The following is a 20,854-nucleotide window of genomic DNA, read 5'->3' on the forward strand; positions in this document are numbered from 1 at the left end:
GACTAAAAGAATAATCAGTCTTATCAGCTGGAGTAGACTATTAATGAATAAAAAAGTTGTGCCATTTCAACAGACCACTACTCTTGAGGAATTAACAGTACATGCAAATCTTAGTTTATTAAATATGTGTCTATATTTAATATTATAGATCTACAATATTACTTCAAGGGTTATTATTGTACACTTTCCCTAAGCTTATTTATTTAAAGTATAGGATATAATTCTGTTCTCTGTCAAATCCATAGTTACTTATTCACCTTCACAATCTCTGACAAAAAACCTTTTCAAAGATTTTGAAAGCCATTAAATACCTTTCTCTTTTTTATTAACCTTTTTGAAAAATTTGACAGGTAGGAGAGCATACAAGGTGAACATAAGTTTCTAAAACTGATGAGAAAAAAATGTAAAAGGGCAAATTCTGCAATTCACGAGTGCAAGCTTTATAAAACATTTCAAAAATCAATTGGCTAAAATGACATTTTATGGTAGACTATAAACCATTATTTTTTTATCTTTGATACTTGGTGCTGGAAAACGAGTCAGATATCTTGATTTTTGAATGAAAGAACAGGTTACTAAAGGAATACTTCCGCCCCTTCTCTTTAAATCATTCACAATTACTGAAAATTAAAATGATTGCAAAGATAAATAAAAAACATTATTTTCACACAAAAAAATATTTGAAACAAATCTGTGTATAAACCTACTCAGAGACCTGAATATATCACACATGTTTAAAAATGTTAGACTGAAGAGAAATTCCAATATTTCAGTGATTCTTTTTAACAAAAATAATGAAATATTTATTTATTTGTTTCATTTTTATGGCCACCCATTTCAGTCAATTAGTCTGGCAGCTTGCAATTCAAAAATATATATTACAGTAAAAAGTATTAAAAACAAAAACCAATAAAACCAATAAAAATATAGGGTCAAGATACTTGGCCAGTTAGAATATAGCTAGGAAATGGGGCCCATGATACATTCAGTGCCCCAAACATTGCAAACTTTGATAAGGTGAAATCATATACAAGATATGGTATTGGAATATTTTACGCTATAATACCAAGAAAATTTTATTGAAAGTCCCACCATTTTTAACTATGATGTTTACCTCAATTTACAATGCAGAAAGAAAATATTAAATATTATATAACCCTATACATTTATTGTTCTATTGAACTCCTTACAATCTTATTAGGTATAATTTCCAGACTAAGGACCACACATGAACAGTTAATCATGTTGTTTCTGATTTTAAAACTTCATCAAGCATTCTCATAAAATATATTGAAATACATTGTAATGATAATTAGGATCAACTTTCAATAATTAATTTTAATTTTTATCTCTTCAGCCAGCCTCAATGGGAAATTGTCCATCAGAAGATGGAATTCTCTGTGGTCTTTATTTTTGTATGTAATTCCTCCCCCGCCACTCCAAAAATCATATATTTACCAGTGGTGTGGTTATTTTTTGGAATATTCTTGGATTATCAGGCTAGGCAGACAGCAGATCAGCAATAGTGGTAGAACTATTTTTTTTTTACTTTGACTTTTAAAAATAAACATGAACAACACTCAAAGTGATCTTAGGACTCCAATTTATAAGGGACAGGAATACTAAATGTAACTGTAATTCTTTCCAGATGTTTTTATACTGGTTAACCAGGATGCCTATTTCTATAAAGCAGATACTAAATTCCCAATTCTTATCCAAAACTGTGTATTTTTTCCCAGTTTTCATTCTGTAAAACAATTTTAATTCAAGAAGGAAAAATTAAAGGGGATTCCCACATAAACCAACATGAGCTCTAAAAGCAAAGTTAGGTTACAAATGTGTGTATCTATGTGTCTGTGCATCTGTTGGGTGTATGTGTGTGAGAGAGAGAGGGAGGGAGGGAGAGGGAGGGAGGGGGGGAGAGAGATAGTATATGACTAAATAAATGCCTGTCAGAAACAATTTACTTTCAGTGGATCTCCTACAGACCAGAAGATTGCACTTGATGACCCTGGAAGCCTTTCATGGTGCTATTACTAGAATGCACAATATTGCAGTTAATAATTCTCTCTTTTTTTTCTGAAAATTCCTTTGGCCTCTGTTTGAATTGTTATGACTAATGGGTCAATAGCTAGCAAGAGTAAAATGGAAAAATGGTTGAAAAAAATACAGAAATGCTATTGAACGATATTGTGATTTCCAAATTATCATCTGAGGTTTTATATACAGCACCACACTAAGGAGCAGTACTTCAGCCAAAACAATGTCAACAGATTTAAATTGGGGTGGGGGGGATCTTTTGTCCATATTCCTCAATTTAACGTAAGGATGATGAAAAGGAGAGAAACTGTAAAAAAACATTGAAATGAAGATATTGATGGGCAGGCTTTAATTCATTTTGCTGTTAGTTTAGCTCTCATGAGGAGGCTGAATGGCACGTAGCTTAATCTAATACCAGACTATGATGCCTGTCAGAAATTTCTTTCAGAGATTACTGCCTCATTTTGTTTAGTCTTACTGCCAGTCTTCTATATCCATATAATCTCTGCAGAATTATTTATTGACATACGTATTAACTAAATTGAGAAGCAGTTTCGTGTAGTATTGAAGATATCAGTCTAGAAATTGAGTTCTTCCTTAGGCAGAAAGCCAGCTATGTGACCTTGGACTAGTCAATTTCTCTGAACCCTCGAAGGAGATAACAGCAAACCACTTCTGAAAAGCCTTGCCAAGAAAACTGCAAAGATTTATGCAGGCAGTCCAGGAACTGGACATGACTGAATGAAGGAAAAAAATAACAGTAAGTTTTATTTATCATAAAATAGAAAACAGATACATACCACACAAATATTAACTGATCATTCATCAACATTCTACTAAACTATCAGAGTAACTTAAACTGCATCTTGCTTCTCAATTTTACAGCAAATTAGTTCCAGATCTCCTTTGAAAATATGTCTTGATATTCATTTACAAATTTTAATTGTAATGGCCACTAACAGAACTTAATGGTTATTGGCGTTCAGATGCCTCCTCTCCCCCTGTATCTATCTATCTATCTATCTATCTATCTATCTATCTATCTATCTATCTATCTATCTATCTATCTATCTATCTATCTACCTACCTACCTACCTACCTACCTACCTACCTACCTACCTACCTATCTATCATCTATCATCTATCATCTATCATCTATCATCTATCATCTATCATCTATCATCTATCATCTATCATCTATCATCTATCTATCTATCTATCTATCTATCTATCTATCTATCTATCTATCTATCTATCTATCTATCTATCTATCAATCTATCAGTGTCTAGCTGTATGTATATTTTGTTATCATTCATTATTGTTGCCTACCAAAATTCTAGTCAATTTGGACAAGAAGAAAAAGAATAACTCGCTTAATATCTTTGTTTATGAGTACAGAGGGATATGAAGAAATATGAAATCACATCTTCCCAGGTCCATACTCTATTCACTGTATAACATGGGTTGAATGCAATGTTTTTAATAATTGAGGAATATTGTGCCCTATTGAATTTAGTAGGTTTACTGTAGTTGCACCATAATGCTTCTGTAATTAGAATATATATATATATATACACACACACACACACACACACACACACACACACACACACACACACACACACACACATATATATATATAGGCTAGTACAGCTTTAATAAAAAGTATACTAAACATAATTTACAATTTCTGAAATAAACTCCTAGATTAAAATTCATATCTTACTGGAAAATTGTTAATGAATTCATTCTATTTATATACCAGTTGTAGTATATTTAACTAGAGGTATATAGTTTGTAAAACTCTGACTAATATGTAAACATTCTATTCTTGGGCATTCAATTGGATGTTTTCACAGGGGAAGCACTCACATATACCTCTTTGACATACTTGCACACCTTCATGTAATGGTTTTTCTTCTCAAAGTCCTCAATAACTATTTCATATGCAAAATTGGAGATTATTTTACTCTGGTACTTGTCACCTTTAAAAAAAAATTAAAAATAAAATACAATACTAATTTTAATTTGGGCTTGGGGTAATTTCTCACAATTATTGGTTGGTATAGAAAAGTACAGAGATAGTCTTGAGGAAGGAATACAGTAAGTAAACAGTTCATCTCTGTGATAGAGCATGGTGTGAGAAAGATTACTATCTTGGTATTAGAAGGGATAGGACACTACTCTGTCAGACGTCAACATTATTTTATTATATGCTACAGCAATAAAGCTCCATTAACCTTTATGCTGTCTGTTTCCTGACCTGGCCTAACTGAAAGGCCTGACAGTTCTGACCATTAGACTAGTAGTTTACTATTAGATGTAATGAAGTACTATTATGTTAGTAAACTGATGGGAATGCATATGTGTGTGTGTGTGTGTGTACATGCAAAGCACACAACACAAATGCACAAAAAGAGAGGAAAACGTGGTCTCTCATCAAAATATTGTAATGTTCAACCTGGGCTAACATTAAACCAAGATAAAGTATTTTAGAGTGTCTGTGTGCATGAGACAGAAAGAAGAAAGGAAGGAAGAGAAGGAGGAGAGAGAGAGAAAGAAAGAAAGAAAGAAAGAAAGAAAAGTACTGAGAGCTAATAATAATCTGTCCCATAATTCAAGATCAACGGGAAGCATAATCTCACACATTTTATATGAAATTCCTATTCTCAGACAACTTTGAACTATTGAATTCATTGTTTCAATGTAAATAGATTCATAGCTGTTCAAGGACATTTTGAAACTACTTGATAGGTGTTCCTTTAAACATAAGCATTTACTTTTATGTCTGTGGACAGGTGTGCTTTTATTTTTCTAAAGCAGTTGGTGGTGTCTGGATGACTAGGTGCTATTTATTCATAAAAATGTTGCTGAATGATGTGCAATTGTGAGATATTTTAAAATGTTTCTGATTCTCATGGAGCAAGTATTTAAAATAAATTCTACATGTCTCTTTACTTTATTACAGCAGTTCATAGTTTAGAATCTCGAAGAACAAGCTCCAAAAGCATTTCTCTCATAATATGTATCAGCTAACCTTTGTTTTAATGAAAACTCTGAAAAGGAAAAAAAAAAACAACTCCAACTGCTCAGAGAATGCCGTGACTAGCTAATATAAAGTTAAAATAGATGAACAAATACTGCTTGTGCATGTGTGTGTGTGTTTGTGTGTGTGTGTGTGTGTGTGTGTGTGTGTGTGTTAAGAGCCATGCTGGAATGTGGAATCTTTCTTCTATTTTAACTAATTTTCTTCTAATTAAATAAATTTTCTTCTGTCTATGACTTTCACAAACAGAAGGTGTTTAAATAATTTATATTATATGTGCTTTAGTTATTTATTCATATTTATATGAGAATAATTAAATTCACACATTTTGCAGATTGACTATGCTAAAAGGATAATGGAAAGTCTTATTTGCAGTCTTAGTATGCATTTCAAATTACTATACATATTGTCCCAGTGGTATTTATCAAACACCTGAATCTAGTAGAAGAGATAATTTGAGTTTTGATTGATTATATTTATTTCTCCATTTCATCTAAATCCAAAAAGCTGTGCATGCTCCAGATCAATGTCTACATAAAGATTAGAAAGCTGAAGTTTATTCCAGACAAGATGAGAGTTGGACAGCAGATAAAAGAAATAGTATGTGATAATAAAAATTTCCTCAAGTTTACCATTTGGATGGTTTAGCCAACATCTACCAGTTTTGGCCCTGAATGTATTCTTTGTCACTATGTTTAACTATAACCATAGCTATTCCTGGAAATGATAGGCACTAGTGACTTATCATTAAGATTATTAGTGTCTATTTTGTATAGTGCTATTATTCAAAATAATATTTGGAAACATTATGTTGTGACTAGGGTGGGATTCAAAATTTTTACTACTGGTTCTGTGGACGTGGCTTGGTGGGCGTAGCAGGGGAAGGTTACTGCAAAATCCTCATTCCCTCCCAATCAGCTGGGACTCAGGAGGCAGAGAACAGATGGAATAGTCAGAAGTGGTATTTACTGGTTCTCCAAACTACTCAAAATTTCCACTACCAGTTCTCCAAAACTGGTCAGAACCTGCTGAATACCACCTCTGGTTGCAACCAAACAATTGATCATTACATTAGTGCATCATTATAATCATAAGTTGTTGATGATACTAGAATTAAACCAATACATTAGGCATTTTTATTTATTGATAGAATAAATATATATAATAAATATTTATTGAGACATATTTATCATTATTAATCACAAATTCATCTTAACTTGCAGCTAATACATGATAAACAGTTATGGACAGTTTAACTTAATTGCTTTGAATTACCATAGAAATTTGTCTTCATATCCTTCCCAATACATATACCAGTAACTAAAATTTCTTAGTGTTCCTGATGTCTGTTACCAATCTATGTTTGGTATGTGGATATGTGAACAAAAAAAGGTGGGAGAGTTTAATAATACATTCACATCCTTTCATATTTATGTGAAACAGTCTAAAAAACAAATAGGTAAAGTTTTCAGGAAAGATAGAATCGCAAGCTGAGGCATCCCACAGCATTCCACATCTCCAGGTCAGAGCTAAAGTAGCTATTATCATTAAAAACAAAGAATGTTAGAAACCAACAAATTACAGCATACAACTTTTCTAAGGAGTGACATGCTTCTCAGCATTTTGCTGTTTGAGAAGATGTCTGGAATATTAAGGAACAATGGCCTATGATAAACTGCTATATTTTAAAGCCCTCATTCTACCTTCAATATATCCTGGTCTGGTGATAATAATTACATGCAATTCTCTTACTACTCTATAATGTTTATTCTGACATTGAGATTGCCCAAGGTAAGCTATTCTTCCATCAAATAGAAGACTGTTTGTTCTTGTTAGGGAATTATTGCACTCAGTGAATAATTCTTCCTACACCCCCCCAACTTTCTCTTAAATATAGCTTTCTTTAGGTGTGTTTCACAGGTTTTTTTCTTGAAAGAGAAAGTCCATGTCCTAAAGGATGCTTCTAAGAATTTCATTAAAAAAATAAAAAAAAAATGGTACTCTTCAACCCAGAGTACCATATGGTTCAACTGCATAATTTAATAGGTTATTTTACTTGTGGGTAGTACAGAGTTTAGTATATTCTAGTTACAGAAATGTATGACTAAGATGCATAAAGAATAAATAATGAAATCAAATAGTTGCATAATACAATAGAAGTAAGTACCTTTACATTTGACATGTTTTCAAAAAGTGCTAAACATGCTTACATGCTTTAACTGAACATCTCAAACCAAAATGATTACAGTATACAATAAAGCATTCTGTTCAAAGATGGCTTTTTTTCACTTGCAATGGATATTTTTAATCCTTTGTTAAAAGCAATAGGTACATCAAATCAAAATATGTGAAATAAGTAAAATAAATTGCTACATATAGCACAACATTTTGAGACTACTGAATAATGCATATATAATGCGATACTACTTTACAAAGTAGAATCCCTTTATGTTTACATTAAAAATGCCATTATATAAGTTTTAAGTACTACTATGAAAAGTATTAGTGATCCCATCAATCTCTAAGAAAAACAAGACAATGACTTTTTAAAGTACATAAAAGGAACCTAAATGTGCTTTCACCTTTAATGCACTAGGCATCTAAAAATAATAATCATATTAATTAAATTTGGGTGGAATTTGCTAATTTCTACTTAAATGATAGTTGATGATTTCATTAAAAATGATGCTTATATGTAAAAATAATGATTACATTAAAGAGTGAAATTATAATGCTTATTTTGTCATCACCCACATATTTTTGTATATGTGTTTTAGCATTTAGACTGATGTGCCTGTATGTATGTTAGTGCACATAAATAAATAAAATAGAACATGCATCCTCAGAGAAGGCTATTTATGCTGCTTTGTTAGCAGAGCATTTATACTGATAATTTATGAGTGAAAGTTTTACAATCTCCAGTGCATTCATAGAGAAACAGAAAGGGAGATAAAAAAGACAAAAATGGATATTCAATCCATCTCTTTCTCCACAAGTCTTCCAAACACACAAAAGACTGGTAATAATTCTCCTTTTCTGGAACTCTAAGATCACAGATCCCTTAGCTCAAGATAAAATTGCCCCAACACAGGTTTTCTCCAGGCTTCCACACCTAAACCTTTGATATAAATTTCAAGATAAATTATTCCCAGAATGACCCATTTTTACGTTAAGCATACTAGGCATGCATATCAGTTCATGAAAACTGTAAAAAAAAAGTCTTTGGGAAGACTTTTTGAGCCTTTCAGTAGTTCTGTCCTGTAGTTCTGTAGTTCTTTCCTCTCTTTTCTTTGCTAAAGGATATGCCTTTGAGGAGATCACAGTACCAATTTTGTCCCTGCCCCACCTCATTTTTGCATCCCGTTCTTTCCTGCTCTTTAGTAAAGCAACTCTTGCAAAGCCTTCTGTCAGTCTGAGAGCTTCTTGACTTTGGGGTGGGGGTGGGGAGTCCACTTCTTTGAATCTGTCTCCGCCTCCTTCCCTTTCTAGCCTTGCTATTGCCAGTGTTCGGGAATGTGGCGAATTGGCTTCTGGATAGAGAAGGAAAGAAGGGACAGAGAAAAACCTCCAAGTAGGTGTACTTTGCTGCTGCTTGCCTTTTCCCGATGCTCTTCATTGGCTGCCTGGTCTTGCCCCCTGGGATTACCCTCTCTCTTTAGATGCACAATACAAACCTCGGCGAGCTGGTTGCCAACAACAACCCAAAAATGCACGACATCCCAAGCGCCGGCGAATAGATCACCATGGGAAAAGACGTACTCGGTTCGAACAGGTTCTGTCGATTGTCAGGGAGCTCTCCAGGGTCCTGAAAACTCGGCAGCTTTTCCTGCTACCGTAGCGATCTCATTCCGAACTCTCTGATCCCTCAGGAGCCTCCCCCTCCCCTTATGACTTGGACACGTTCTTTTGGGAGGAGGTTGTAAATACCTCGCCATACCATGGCCCACATTAAATACCTGCGTGCTGCTGTCTCAGGATTCTATCTGTGGGAAGCTGCGGTGCTGCTCAGGTAAGTCTTGGTAAATATCAGTAGATACGTTTTAGCTGATGTAAATGGATAAGAAAAAAAGTGCGATGACAGAGCTGTAAAAAGGATTCTGTAATCTAATATTCTATAGATATTGTTTAGGATGATGACCTAGTACATTCTGGACAATATTATTTTCTCTTAATGTCTTGTCCTAATATTTTATTCTGTTTTATAAATACTTTTTAATCTCAGTGTATTATTTTTGTAACTAATTCAAAGCAGCAAACATACCTAATACTCCTTCCTCTTCCTATTTTTCCCACAACAACAGCTCTGGGGGATGAGTTGGACTAAGAGAGAGTGACTGGCCCAAAATCACCCAGCTGGCTTTCATACCTGAGGCAGGACTAGAACTCAGAGTTTCTTGGTTTCTAGCGTGGTACCTTAACCATTAGACCAAACTGTTGGCAGTTCAAATGCTTCTTGCCTCCCTTTGCCCATGGTTCAGATACACTTCTGTTTCTTGCTTTAAACTCTGTCCATCCTCTTAAGCATCATTGCTTCATAGTGTGTGTGGGGTGGGGGAGAGGGTGTTTCTCATTCAGTACTTAAAGTCTGCTTTCAGCATCCATGTCTCAATATTATATATCTTTTAGTTTAAGACTACATGATATACTGTTTTCATAAATATATGAGCATTATGGTGTCTCTTAACCTGCCCTTCATAGAACAAATAAAACATTATATGTTACCTAGGACAATAATAACAAAATGCAAGTTTAAGTTTCTTCATAAATATTTCCCCTAAATATCTTCCCCACACTGAAACATGATGAAATAGAATACAAAAGCTTTCTTTTTTATTTGAACATATTATTAATACTATCAGATATATTTATATTTCTTGTAACTGACATCACAAACACTTCCAAACTAAGGTGTTTGGATTGAAGACAGTGTAATTTTATTCAAATGAAATGGGAAGATAAAACTGGATTTTAAAAAAAGGTTACATTAAATTATTTACAGAGGTATTACTGACTAGTAAAGCTCAAAAAATATATTGTAAATGTTCAGTGATATATAAGGTATACAAATCATATAGTATAAGAAATCTTTCCCAAAAAAATCATATGCCATGCTAAATTCTAAATATTATTAATAATTTTACCAAAATGCATATGAAATACAAGTCTTTTCTGATGTTTTGTTTTCAAGAATTGAATACATCTTGCATAACATATATGCCTAAGTTACTGAAAGGACATATCAACCCTCTACAGTAAATAATAGTCTCAAAAAATACAAATACCAATGGCAAGCCCTTTAAATGTCACTCTTAACATTGAAAATTATTAGATTTCATTTTTGAGAAAAAAGCTAACACAAACAATGCAAACTATATAAAAAAATTCTCTCTAAAAACAGTATTGAGAAGTGTTTATTTAAATAGTTTCAGTCAAGAAGTTAAAATATAATAATGATATCAAAAAATGTTTCTGACAGCAAAAAATAAATAAATCTATGGTTGGATAGATGATTCTATCCCTGAGTTATACAAAAAAAAAGTATATCCTAATGAGCAAGAGTCCTTCTATAGACTATGGAATTATTTTCAATTTTACACATCTGTTGTTATCAAAACAATTTTACAATCAATTATCTTGTGTTTTATGTAAAAAAGAGAAGAAAAGAATATATTCTAGTCTTGCTTATATAGTTTGTTAGCAGGGTGAAATCATCTTGTGGATGCTTACCAAACATTACTAAATGTTACTGAAGCCTTTATATCCAGAAGTGATCATTCTATAAATTCCTGTATATAAGCAGCAATTATGTAGAACAAATAAAATAAAACATATAGAGTGGAAAGGAGGAAAAACGGTTCTAAAACAAATTTTAGGCCTTAGGGATGGAACTGCCCCCTTCCTCTAATATTTTGGGGAAATAATTGAAATAAAGGTAGTTTTTAATGTCTTGCATAAATTGTATGGTATTGTTTTTATTTTAGATATTACATATTTTTAATCTTATTTATCCAAATAGAATTTGTAACGTGTTCAGAGTAAGTTTCATTTGGAGTTGCCTACAGCCCTGTAAATAAACAAATATAGCAAAACAAATATTTTTATAGAAACCTCAATTCATTCTAACAATAAAAACAGTAGTAAGTGGTAATATGCACAATAAAAGATACAGTATTTGACAAACCATATTAACATCATCAAACTGTGCAGAAGTGAATATCATTGTACAATGTTTTTGTAAGATCACTATACTGAAAAATCATTAAGACAAGTAAGAAATCACAATAAAATGTATGCAAGTTGCTTCTTTCTCAGAAAATGCTATGGGGAGGGCATGAAAAGGTGTGCATGCAAGTATATTTTAGTGCACTCAGAGTTTCTAAAGAAATTCAGCCAATCTGATAGAACATTACTCCACAGTGATCCACAGTGATCCATGGGATCTGATAGAACATTCCTCCAGTGATCAGATTCAGCCAATCACATAGAACATTCCTCCACTGTGAGCCACAGTGATCCATGTTGGAGTTTTCTGAATTTTCTGATTCTGATAACTCCTCCATATGTTGCTGAATTGTACTTATACAATTCTTCATCACTAGTCATGCTGGTTGAAATTGTTGTAGTTTGAGTTGTAGTTCCACAATTTCTGTAGTGTCACAGGTTCCCTACCAGTACTTTATGAAAGAGAGTTTTCTTATATTTATACCTACAATCCTAATTCCTCTCCTCATGATGTATAGGCTGTTTTGGACTTCAGGAATTCAGATATTTCCTATATAGATGCCTTTCATATTTGAATAGCAAACAATTATGCATAAATGCCTGGTTTTCTTTGCCTGGTCTGTTTTACTACTGGGATAAAATAGACAATGTATTGAACTAATTCATTGGATGAGATCCTAAAGTATGTTAGTCACACATTAGTCATCTTTAACTTGATTTCATTGGAATCAAAGGGTGAGTAACGTTGTTTAAATACAATCTGTACTATGTATCTTAATAAGTTTTAATTAGTGATTTTTAGAATGAACTGGTACATCACAGTAAAAATGCTGGTATTACCAATATTACTCATATAAATATAGTGTCCCTAATTTTTCCTGCAATATTTGTATGAATATTATAGAATACAATAATGTTATCACGTAACATGCAATGTCATGACTTGACAATGCCTTTCCTGTGTTTTGCAGTAAATGATCATCATTTATTTTTTGCTTAAAACTGTCAGGCTAAAGCATTTTTTTTTACCCAGAAGCCAAGGGTCAAGAATAATTTACAAAAGTTCTTTATTCATTTTATGTTGATATCTTTTTGATATTTAGATTGCACTCTTTTCTCTGATGGGTGGCATCCTTAAAATTATAGGTGATAGTATATCTTGTTCCCTGATAGAATGGGGCTGGTCTGCATCCAATCCATACAGAAATGCTAAGACCTTGTTCAGACAGAGAAACCTTTACATTTATCTTTATACATCAGAGAAGACTTACAGTATTCATGTTCATAGAGAGAACTGGCTGAGTTAAACTTTCATGTCAAACATTTGATGTTTTCATTTTCTATGCCACCCTAAGAGTCGTATGCCATTAATAGCCATATAGTGCCTATTCATTTGGAGTGTGCACAAAACCTTTCTTTCTACATGATTATTTGTATGGATAAATGGATCTTTTAAAAATTGACATGCCTGTATTGTATAGATTATAGGCTGATTTTGGCCCATTATTGTACATCCTGACTGATACACCTATATAGGAATTGGCAGAGCTACATTACAAATGTGGAAAGCATGTCATTGCATGCTTTCTCAAAAGATATCAACTGGGGTGCATGCCCTATTATTATTTCTTGAATGCATGTTCTGGGTTTTTATATTCCTTTATTTTTTCTTTTAGTTTGTATTACGTTTTATCTATATAGTTGTAATATTCAATGATTATTTAGAAAGAAGATGAACCATTGTTTTATAAATCCTAACGGGAGCCTAGAGGTATCGAAAGATAATAACAGAAGATGATGCCATTTTGCTTTTTGGCGTGCTAGCACCCCATCTTTTGTCTAGGTTCATTGGTACTCAGATATAATATTGATTGTATGTTATTGAGTGCCACTCGGAGTTGTTTAAGATGGGGGAGGGGAGCCATAGAAATCTTTTAAATAAATAATATTGCTACTCCTTTTCCAGCAAATCAAGATGAAGCCTTTTGCCTCTGTCTGTCCCATTTAGTAAGGGAAATTAAATCCAAAATATTTTTTCAGAGAAAATCTTTGTTACAATTTCTTTCTCCCAGCATCTTTGATTTTTTCCCCCTCCTGTGCGTCCTTTTTGAGTCACAAAGAAAATGAATATCCTATAGATCAATATTGGCAGCTTTAAAATGTATCAATTTTACTTTACTTTGTATATTCATTTATATACTGTGCATCTCACTAACTAAAGCAACTCTGGATCCTGCTGGCTGGGGAATTCTGGAAGTTAAGTAGTTTACACATCTTAAAATTGCCTTGGTTGAAAAATACTGCTCTAGATAATAAATGCACCTTTAAAATATATTAATTGAGAGAGAAAAAGAACCAGAGCCAGACATAATATGTGTTTGCATGAAATCCCAAACAAAACTATAAAATATCTCAAGATCCATGAAAACAAGCATAAAAATGTAAACCTATTTTGAAGTCTTCCTTCCTTGCATTTAGAAAGCAAGAATTTCCCATCCTTCATGGTAATATCCTAATAGAGTCTATGTTATAGGTTCTATATAATTATTTGTATTGGCTTGTTGCATGTTCTAGTACAGTGATGGCGAACCTATGACACGCGTGTCAGTGCTGACACGCGTAGCCATTTGGGGTGACACGCACAGGATTTCATACGATTCATCCTTGGCTCCTGCACGGCCACCGAGGATGAAAGAATCTGTGCTGGAGGAACGGGGGGGGACATGTGATCTCCCCCGCCCACACTCACTTACTGTATCGCCGCCGCCCCTTTCTGAGCGCAGGGGCTGCTGGTAAGGCGTGCGTGCTGTGCGCACACACGTCATCAGCGCGGCGAGGGAGGACCCGCAGGAGAGGAGCGCGGGAACAGTGCGCACCTCTCTCCAGTCAGGCCGGCACAGAGAGTCTACTCCTGGGACTGTCGGTTACGACCGCACGACACTTATCTCAGTTCACGGCAGGGCTGTGGAGTCTGCTGCTTCCAGCTCCACGTCCTCATCAACATGCCGCTCCGGCCCGCCCCCGCTATGAATATTCATATTCTTCGCCCTCGCGTCACTAGGAATATTCATAGCAGGGGCGGGCTAGAGCGGCATGTTGATGAGGACGTGGAGCTGGAAGCAGCCGACTCCACAGCCCTGGTTCACGGCACCCCAAACAAGTTCAATAATCTCAAGGGCAACATACGAAATCGACTGATGAACAAAGAAGTTACTAATCAGGTATGTTAAATAATTTGTTTTTGGTTTATTAAATGCAATTATATATTGCAATTATACATTTTTGTAGTTTAAACTATAAATTGCGCAAAATTATGTTTTTGTCAAAGTGACACACAACGTGAGTTATGCTCGATTTTTTGCCGATTTTTGACACACCACGCCAAAAAGGTTGCCCATCACTGTTCTAGTATAATGATTTGAAAGGGATGCCTCCCCCTCCCTCTCCCCTATCTTTCTTTTTACATGTATACATTTTATACTTAAAGAATCTAGCTTGTTTAACTATTAGAGAGGGCAGCCACATTTTTATAGATAAGGAAGTTATTTTCTGCCAATAGTCAACATTACTACTGAAATTAAGAATCTGTATAAAATGAAGAACATTGTCTTCCATAATATACTATAGTTGTGCATTTTTGTAATTGTAATTTATATGTAAATAGCCTTTTTGGAAGTCTCTTAGATTCCTTGACTAACCCTGTTCAAAATTTTCAGGGATATAAAACTTGTTTGATGCAATTTGTTTTCCACTTTCTACATTTTTTCATTACCTTGTGGGAGAGATTCAGGATAGCAGTCAGTGGGAAGCTCCAGTGAACATGGGAAAGCTTAGCAAACTTTGATGTACATTGTGTTACAAGCATCTGTCCCAAAGCCCAGAAATTTGGCATTAAATAATGATACTGTTAATGAGAATAGATGTTTCTTACTAATCGGGTATTAAGATTTGTAGACAGCCCTTTTTTATGCCCTGCCATTATTTGACCTACATTAATAGCCTACCTGAGAAAAATGATATTTTTTAGAGTACATTTATCCTTTGGAACTCTTTCTGCCTAGGGACCCATCTAAGCTCCTTAATCTTGATCTTTATTCATAGGCAAAATTTTTTGCATCATTTCATTTCACCATTCATTTCATCTACCAAATCTCCCAGTTTGGTCTTGTATTAGATGTATGAGAAATGACCAATACAGGCAGGATGAAACACAATTTCCAGATTTTAAATATACAAATACAATTTGTCTTTACTGATAATAGTTTTAGATAAAACTTTTCTAATGAAAAATAAGCAAAATATTTTATAATAAACTATAGTGAGTCCCATTATTTCTAGAAAACAAATTAAAATTGGCTTTCTATTTATACTTCAGACCCCATGCCGTGTTAAGCTCATTTTCTCACTGCCAGCACACATAATATGCCAATCAAATTGAAGTGAACAACAAATAGAAGGAAATCATAATGAGGTTACTAACATTATTCTATTTAAACTATTAAATGCAAGTTAATCCAATACCAAAAAAATTAGAGGCTGAGAACTCCCATCTTCTCCTGTTACTAGAATTTTGGATATTACTTATCCTTAATCACCCCACCCCCCCACACACATACACACACATGAAGGAATACATTTAGGCACACATCACTACAGCACTTGTCCTTTTATAAAAACACATATAACTGTGACACAGTGGTTAGAATGCAGTACTGCAGACTATTTCTGCTGACTGCTAGCTGTCAGCAATTTGGCAGTTTGAGTCTCGCTGGTTCAAGGTTGATTCAGCCTTCCATCCTTCTGAGGACAGTAAAATGAGGACAGATTGTTGCGGGCCATATGCTGACTCTATAAACCACTTAGAGAGGGCTGTAAAGTAATATGAAGTGGTACGTAAGTCTAAGTGCTAGTGGTATAACACTGACAGTGACATAATCGTGTAGAAGGTTGTATCTGCCCACCTTACAATAAAGGCATTTATAGCAGTCAAGCATGTCATTAATATAATCAAATATATATTGTGATGTCATAATGCAAGCTCATTATGTCCTAGTCTGGATACAACATGTTGATGTCTTATTGTTTGCCTCCCTCCCCATTAATGTTCATTCTTAAGTCAGCAGAAAATTTTGATGATATAAATCACACTTTCTCCAGAGCCAAGCTTTACTGTAACAGCAATGGAGCCAAGAAGTTATATTGTCCTTACTGTTGTCCTTACTATTTTTAATGTAACTTCTGGTGATCGGTGGATTCTATGGCATCATTTCTCCTAGAACCCAGCATCACCTATCAGCAGGATCAAACATCTATTGCTCTACAGAATTTGTAATGGAATAGGGCTGGAAGGATTCTGAACATTATGGGGGATGGGTTTGCCACAGAATTATTAGTAATTTAAGATAAAAAAATACTACTATATCCCTACAACCAAGTAACAAAGTCCTTCTTGGACTCCTTAGTTTTAAGGGCATTTAACTTTGAGGTTAAACGAACAAATTTATGGTAAGCTACTCATGAAATCACAGAACAACTTGCACTGAGTTTCCTATCTCAAACTGTTGGAAAAATGGCTTGAAAACCATGGTACTATTAGATTGTTTCCTTGCACTATAGAGAAATGTCTATATTCAATATTTTTTTAAAGTAGCATAATTTTGTAATTGTTTTGTTACTGATTATGAAAATAATTCCAAAATTTAGGTACATAAAGACAAAAACAAGGAAACCAAATAAAAAGAATAGTAGCAGCACCAAAAGCATGCAAAAGATGCTTTACTTTAAACTGAAAAAATGTTCCTGGATAAAGAAAAATTATTTGATGAATCTGTTATGTTCAGTGTTACCATAATTGAGCACACTGCTTCATAACAAATTCTTTCCAGATATGCTCCCATCATGTTAGGCATTCAAGTCGATCTTGATGGGGAACCACTCATCTTACCCTAATTATTATTAAAATAGATAAAAAATATTTTTAGTCTTTTATTTCATACTATTTGTGTTAAGTTCAAATCAATTCCATTTCATCATGTTTTTGGGGAGTTTTTCAAGCAGTTTATTATGCCAAATCTCTAGATTTCCTTTAAAAATAATAAATAAGGTATTTAGGGAATATGAATCTAACATATACTTTAATAATGGGAAAAAATAAGAAAATATGCATAGCAATGCCACAAGCCATGGCCATTTGTATTTGCATTCCATTGTTACATGCACATACCTAAGTCATATGTTTGTATCATGTTACACTTTCAAACATTTATTATTATCTATGTCCCTGGATGCCTATTATGCATAATGAACAACTGGTTGAACCAGAATAAATATGATTACTTTTGTTACAGTACTTCCTAGTTGTTTTCTTCTGAATGGAGTTTGGTTTATTTGATTTTCTTACATTGGACTTAGGGACTTTTTTGTTGAATCCCATATGTTTATTTGCTTTGTGTTCCAACTTTGCTAAATATCTTTAAATATTTCAATAAAGCTAATAAAACTTGGCAGCCTTTCGTATTCTCACTTAAGCACAAATATACTAAGTAAAGTGTTTTTTTCCTTGTTCTCATGATATTGTCTTGTATGAACTGTCACAGTGGCTAAAATGCAATATTTCAGGCAAAACTCTGACTGCAGCCCGGAGTTTGATCCTGACAGGGGTCAAGATTAACTCAGCTTTCTATCCTTCCGAGAACAGTAAAATGAGGATCTGGATTGTTGGGCACAATAAACAAATAATGCTTCTACAGTGTAAACTGCCCAGAGAGTGCTGTAAAGGGCTATGGGATGGTATATAAGCCTAAATGCTATTGCTATTATTTCATCTCCACTCATAAATGAAGGAACACGTACCACTCAGATAAATAATGGTATGGGCACAATCATGCTGTCTCTGGAATTGTTTTACAGGGTCTGCTTTGGAAAGTGGGAAAGAATCATTTCTTCCAGATCACTAGGCCAATTCCAGGATCATATCAACCTGAATATCAACTGACTAGCAGTAACAATAAGAAACCTTCACACTAGAACCCTCCCTTCGTATGTCAAATGTTGCTTGCAGTGCTTTTGGAGACAGATTTGTCATCTGGGATAGCACAAAACCTTTTCTAAAGAGTCTAACTATTTCAGTAAATGGGAAACACTATTGCTTGATCTAAAAATGGAACCAGTATATTAACTGCTTTGCTTAAGAACTTGCAAAATGAATAAAGTCATCCAAGAAATTAAAAATACCAAAAATAAGCAAATTATGAAAAAGACAGAGGGACATGAAATAAGATTATTAATCTAACAAAAAATTGATGGGAAAAGCAAGAGACTTTAAGAAGATATATATCTTCTTTATTGATTATTACAAGATTTCAAAATAGCAGAATAACAGAGTATGGAAGGGACTTGAAAGTCTTCTAGTCAAACCTCCTGTTCAGGCAGGAAACCCTCTACCATTTAAGACAAATGGTTATCCAACATCTTCTTAAAAACTTCCAGCGTTGGAGCATTCACAACTTCTGGAAGCAAGTTGTTCCACTGATGAATTGTTCTGTCAGGAAATGTCTCCTTAGTGCTAGGTTGCTTCTCTCCTTGATTAGTCTCCATTCATGGCTTCTTGTCCCATGCTCAGGTGCTTCAGAGAATAGACCAACCCCCTCTTCTTTGTGCCAACCTCCTGAGATATTGGAACATTGCTATCATGTCACCCTGAGTCCTTCTTTTCACTAAACTAGATATACCCAGTTCCTGCAACCATTCTTCATATGTTTTAGCCTACAGTCCCCTAATCATCTTTGTTGCTCATCTCTGCACTCTTTCTAGAGTCTCAACATCTTTTTTACATCATGGCAATAAAAACTGGATGCAGTATTCCAACTGTGGCTTTACCAAAGCATTATAAAGTGTTATTAACATTTCACATGATCTTGATTCTATCCCTCTGTTAATGCGTCTTGAACTGTGTTTACATTTTTGGCAGCTGCAGCACACTGCTGGCTCATAATTAAATGGATTCCAAGATCCCTTTCACAGTTACTACTATTGAGCAAGGTACCACATATACTGTACCAGTACATTTTGCTTTCCTTGCCTATAGTTCTTGTAGAACCTTACTTTTTTCACCATTGAATTACATTTTGTTAGTGCCCAATGTTCAAGTTTGTCAAGATCCTTCTGTATCTCCTGGAATGTTGGCTATTCCTGCTAGCTTGGTGTCATATGAAAATTTGATGAGTTCCCCATCTATCCCCTTGTCCAAATCATTGATGAAGATGGTGAAGAGTACTGAGCCTAAAACAGAATCTTGGGAAACCCCACTGCATACTTCCATGTAGATGCAGTTCTATTGAGGACTACATATTGAGTACGGTTGGTTATCCAGTTACAAATCCATCTGGTGGTGATGCTGTCTAATCCACATTTTTCTATCTTATGAAGTAGTAGGTTGTGGTATATTTTATCAAATGGCTTAACTGCATAGATTTCTGTTTAGATCATAGCAAAATGTGGAATTTATAACAATCACAGTCATGCCAGAACTTCTTTTTTTGAGAAACTCTTACAATGAAGCTAAGTGAACTTGAATTTGGAAAAACGTGATTCAAAATAGAGAAGAATGTGAACTATGTTGTATCTTGTCTCCATATTTGGCTAAAATAGTTTTTTTTACAATTAACAAGTAGAAATGTGCTTATGTAATGTGATTAGAAGGTAGACAAGAAGTTTGAGAGAGGTTTGAGGAAGGTACATAAAGGGAAAAACAGTAGAAAGGATCAAGTCTTCTGTGCACATTCAGCAAAAATGGTGGATACTGAGGATTCCATAATCCTTTGTCAGAGGCCTAGATATTGATAGTTTTTGTGATGCATATTGCAGATAGTTTTTTGTTTGGGATTTTTAAAATAATATATCATAATACTTTCCCTTTTGACTTTCTTACTTAGGTACTTTGCATGGCTACTGCAAAATGAACAAGATAAGGCTATTAGATCTGAGCTGTAAAAAAAACCCATTATATAGTAGCTAAAATGATAACTTTCCTGTTAAGGTTAAAAGCATATAGTAGTGGTCAATTGAATTTTGATGAATATTGGGCTTGTTTTTTGTAATTTTGGCTAATTACAAAATGTTAACCTTAACCTTTTCTAGTTCTCAGCAGCTTTATGTAAGATACAAAGTATTACATAATCAATTTTATAAAATATTGTCTTCCCTCACCAGAAGATTCATCCTTGGTACATTCATCTTTCAATGAAGATTAACAGGATGTTTTAAACAATACTAGTATTAGTTATTAATAGGTAATATCTCTACACAGCAGTTTATTTTTTTTAAAAAATAGTCATAGTTATTAGCCCATTGTTATCCATTGTAGTGGATCCTAACGCTGCATTCCTAGACTTAAAGAAACACTTTTATTATATATTATATTTATTTGCTCAATATAATTATATACTGCTTTGTTTGTATAGATTATAATTGATGTGCAATTAATTAATCCATATAAAATTAATAAATAATAATTAAGAACAAGAAACACATGCCTTATAGTTAAC

The 20,854-nt window shown here is 33.9% G+C and overlaps 1 protein-coding gene across 3 annotated transcripts in view; it reads left to right on the forward strand.

Annotated features, from left to right (window-relative positions):
* Nucleotides 1-20,854, forward strand: part of GLRA3 (glycine receptor alpha 3) — an 81,202-nt gene that overhangs the window by 15,295 nt on the left and 45,053 nt on the right. For 2 of the 3 annotated variants that reach the window (XM_087724569.1, XM_087724571.1), the window contains exon 1: nucleotides 7,777-9,096. The exons of the other annotated variant lie outside the window; for it this stretch is intronic. In XM_087724569.1, coding sequence (XP_087580695.1) covers nucleotides 9,026-9,096 — 71 coding nt within the window. In that variant the 5' untranslated portion in view covers nucleotides 7,777-9,025. Of the gene's footprint in view, nucleotides 1-7,776; nucleotides 9,097-20,854 lie in introns of those variants that run through there. 3 annotated transcript variants of the gene reach the window in all.

The sequence above is a fragment of the Thamnophis sirtalis genome, unplaced genomic scaffold (genome assembly GCF_051295495.1).
Source record: "Thamnophis sirtalis isolate CommonGarterSnake01/CBP01778 unplaced genomic scaffold, rThaSir2_p1.2 scaffold_10, whole genome shotgun sequence".
NCBI lineage: Eukaryota > Metazoa > Chordata > Lepidosauria > Squamata > Natricidae > Thamnophis > Thamnophis sirtalis.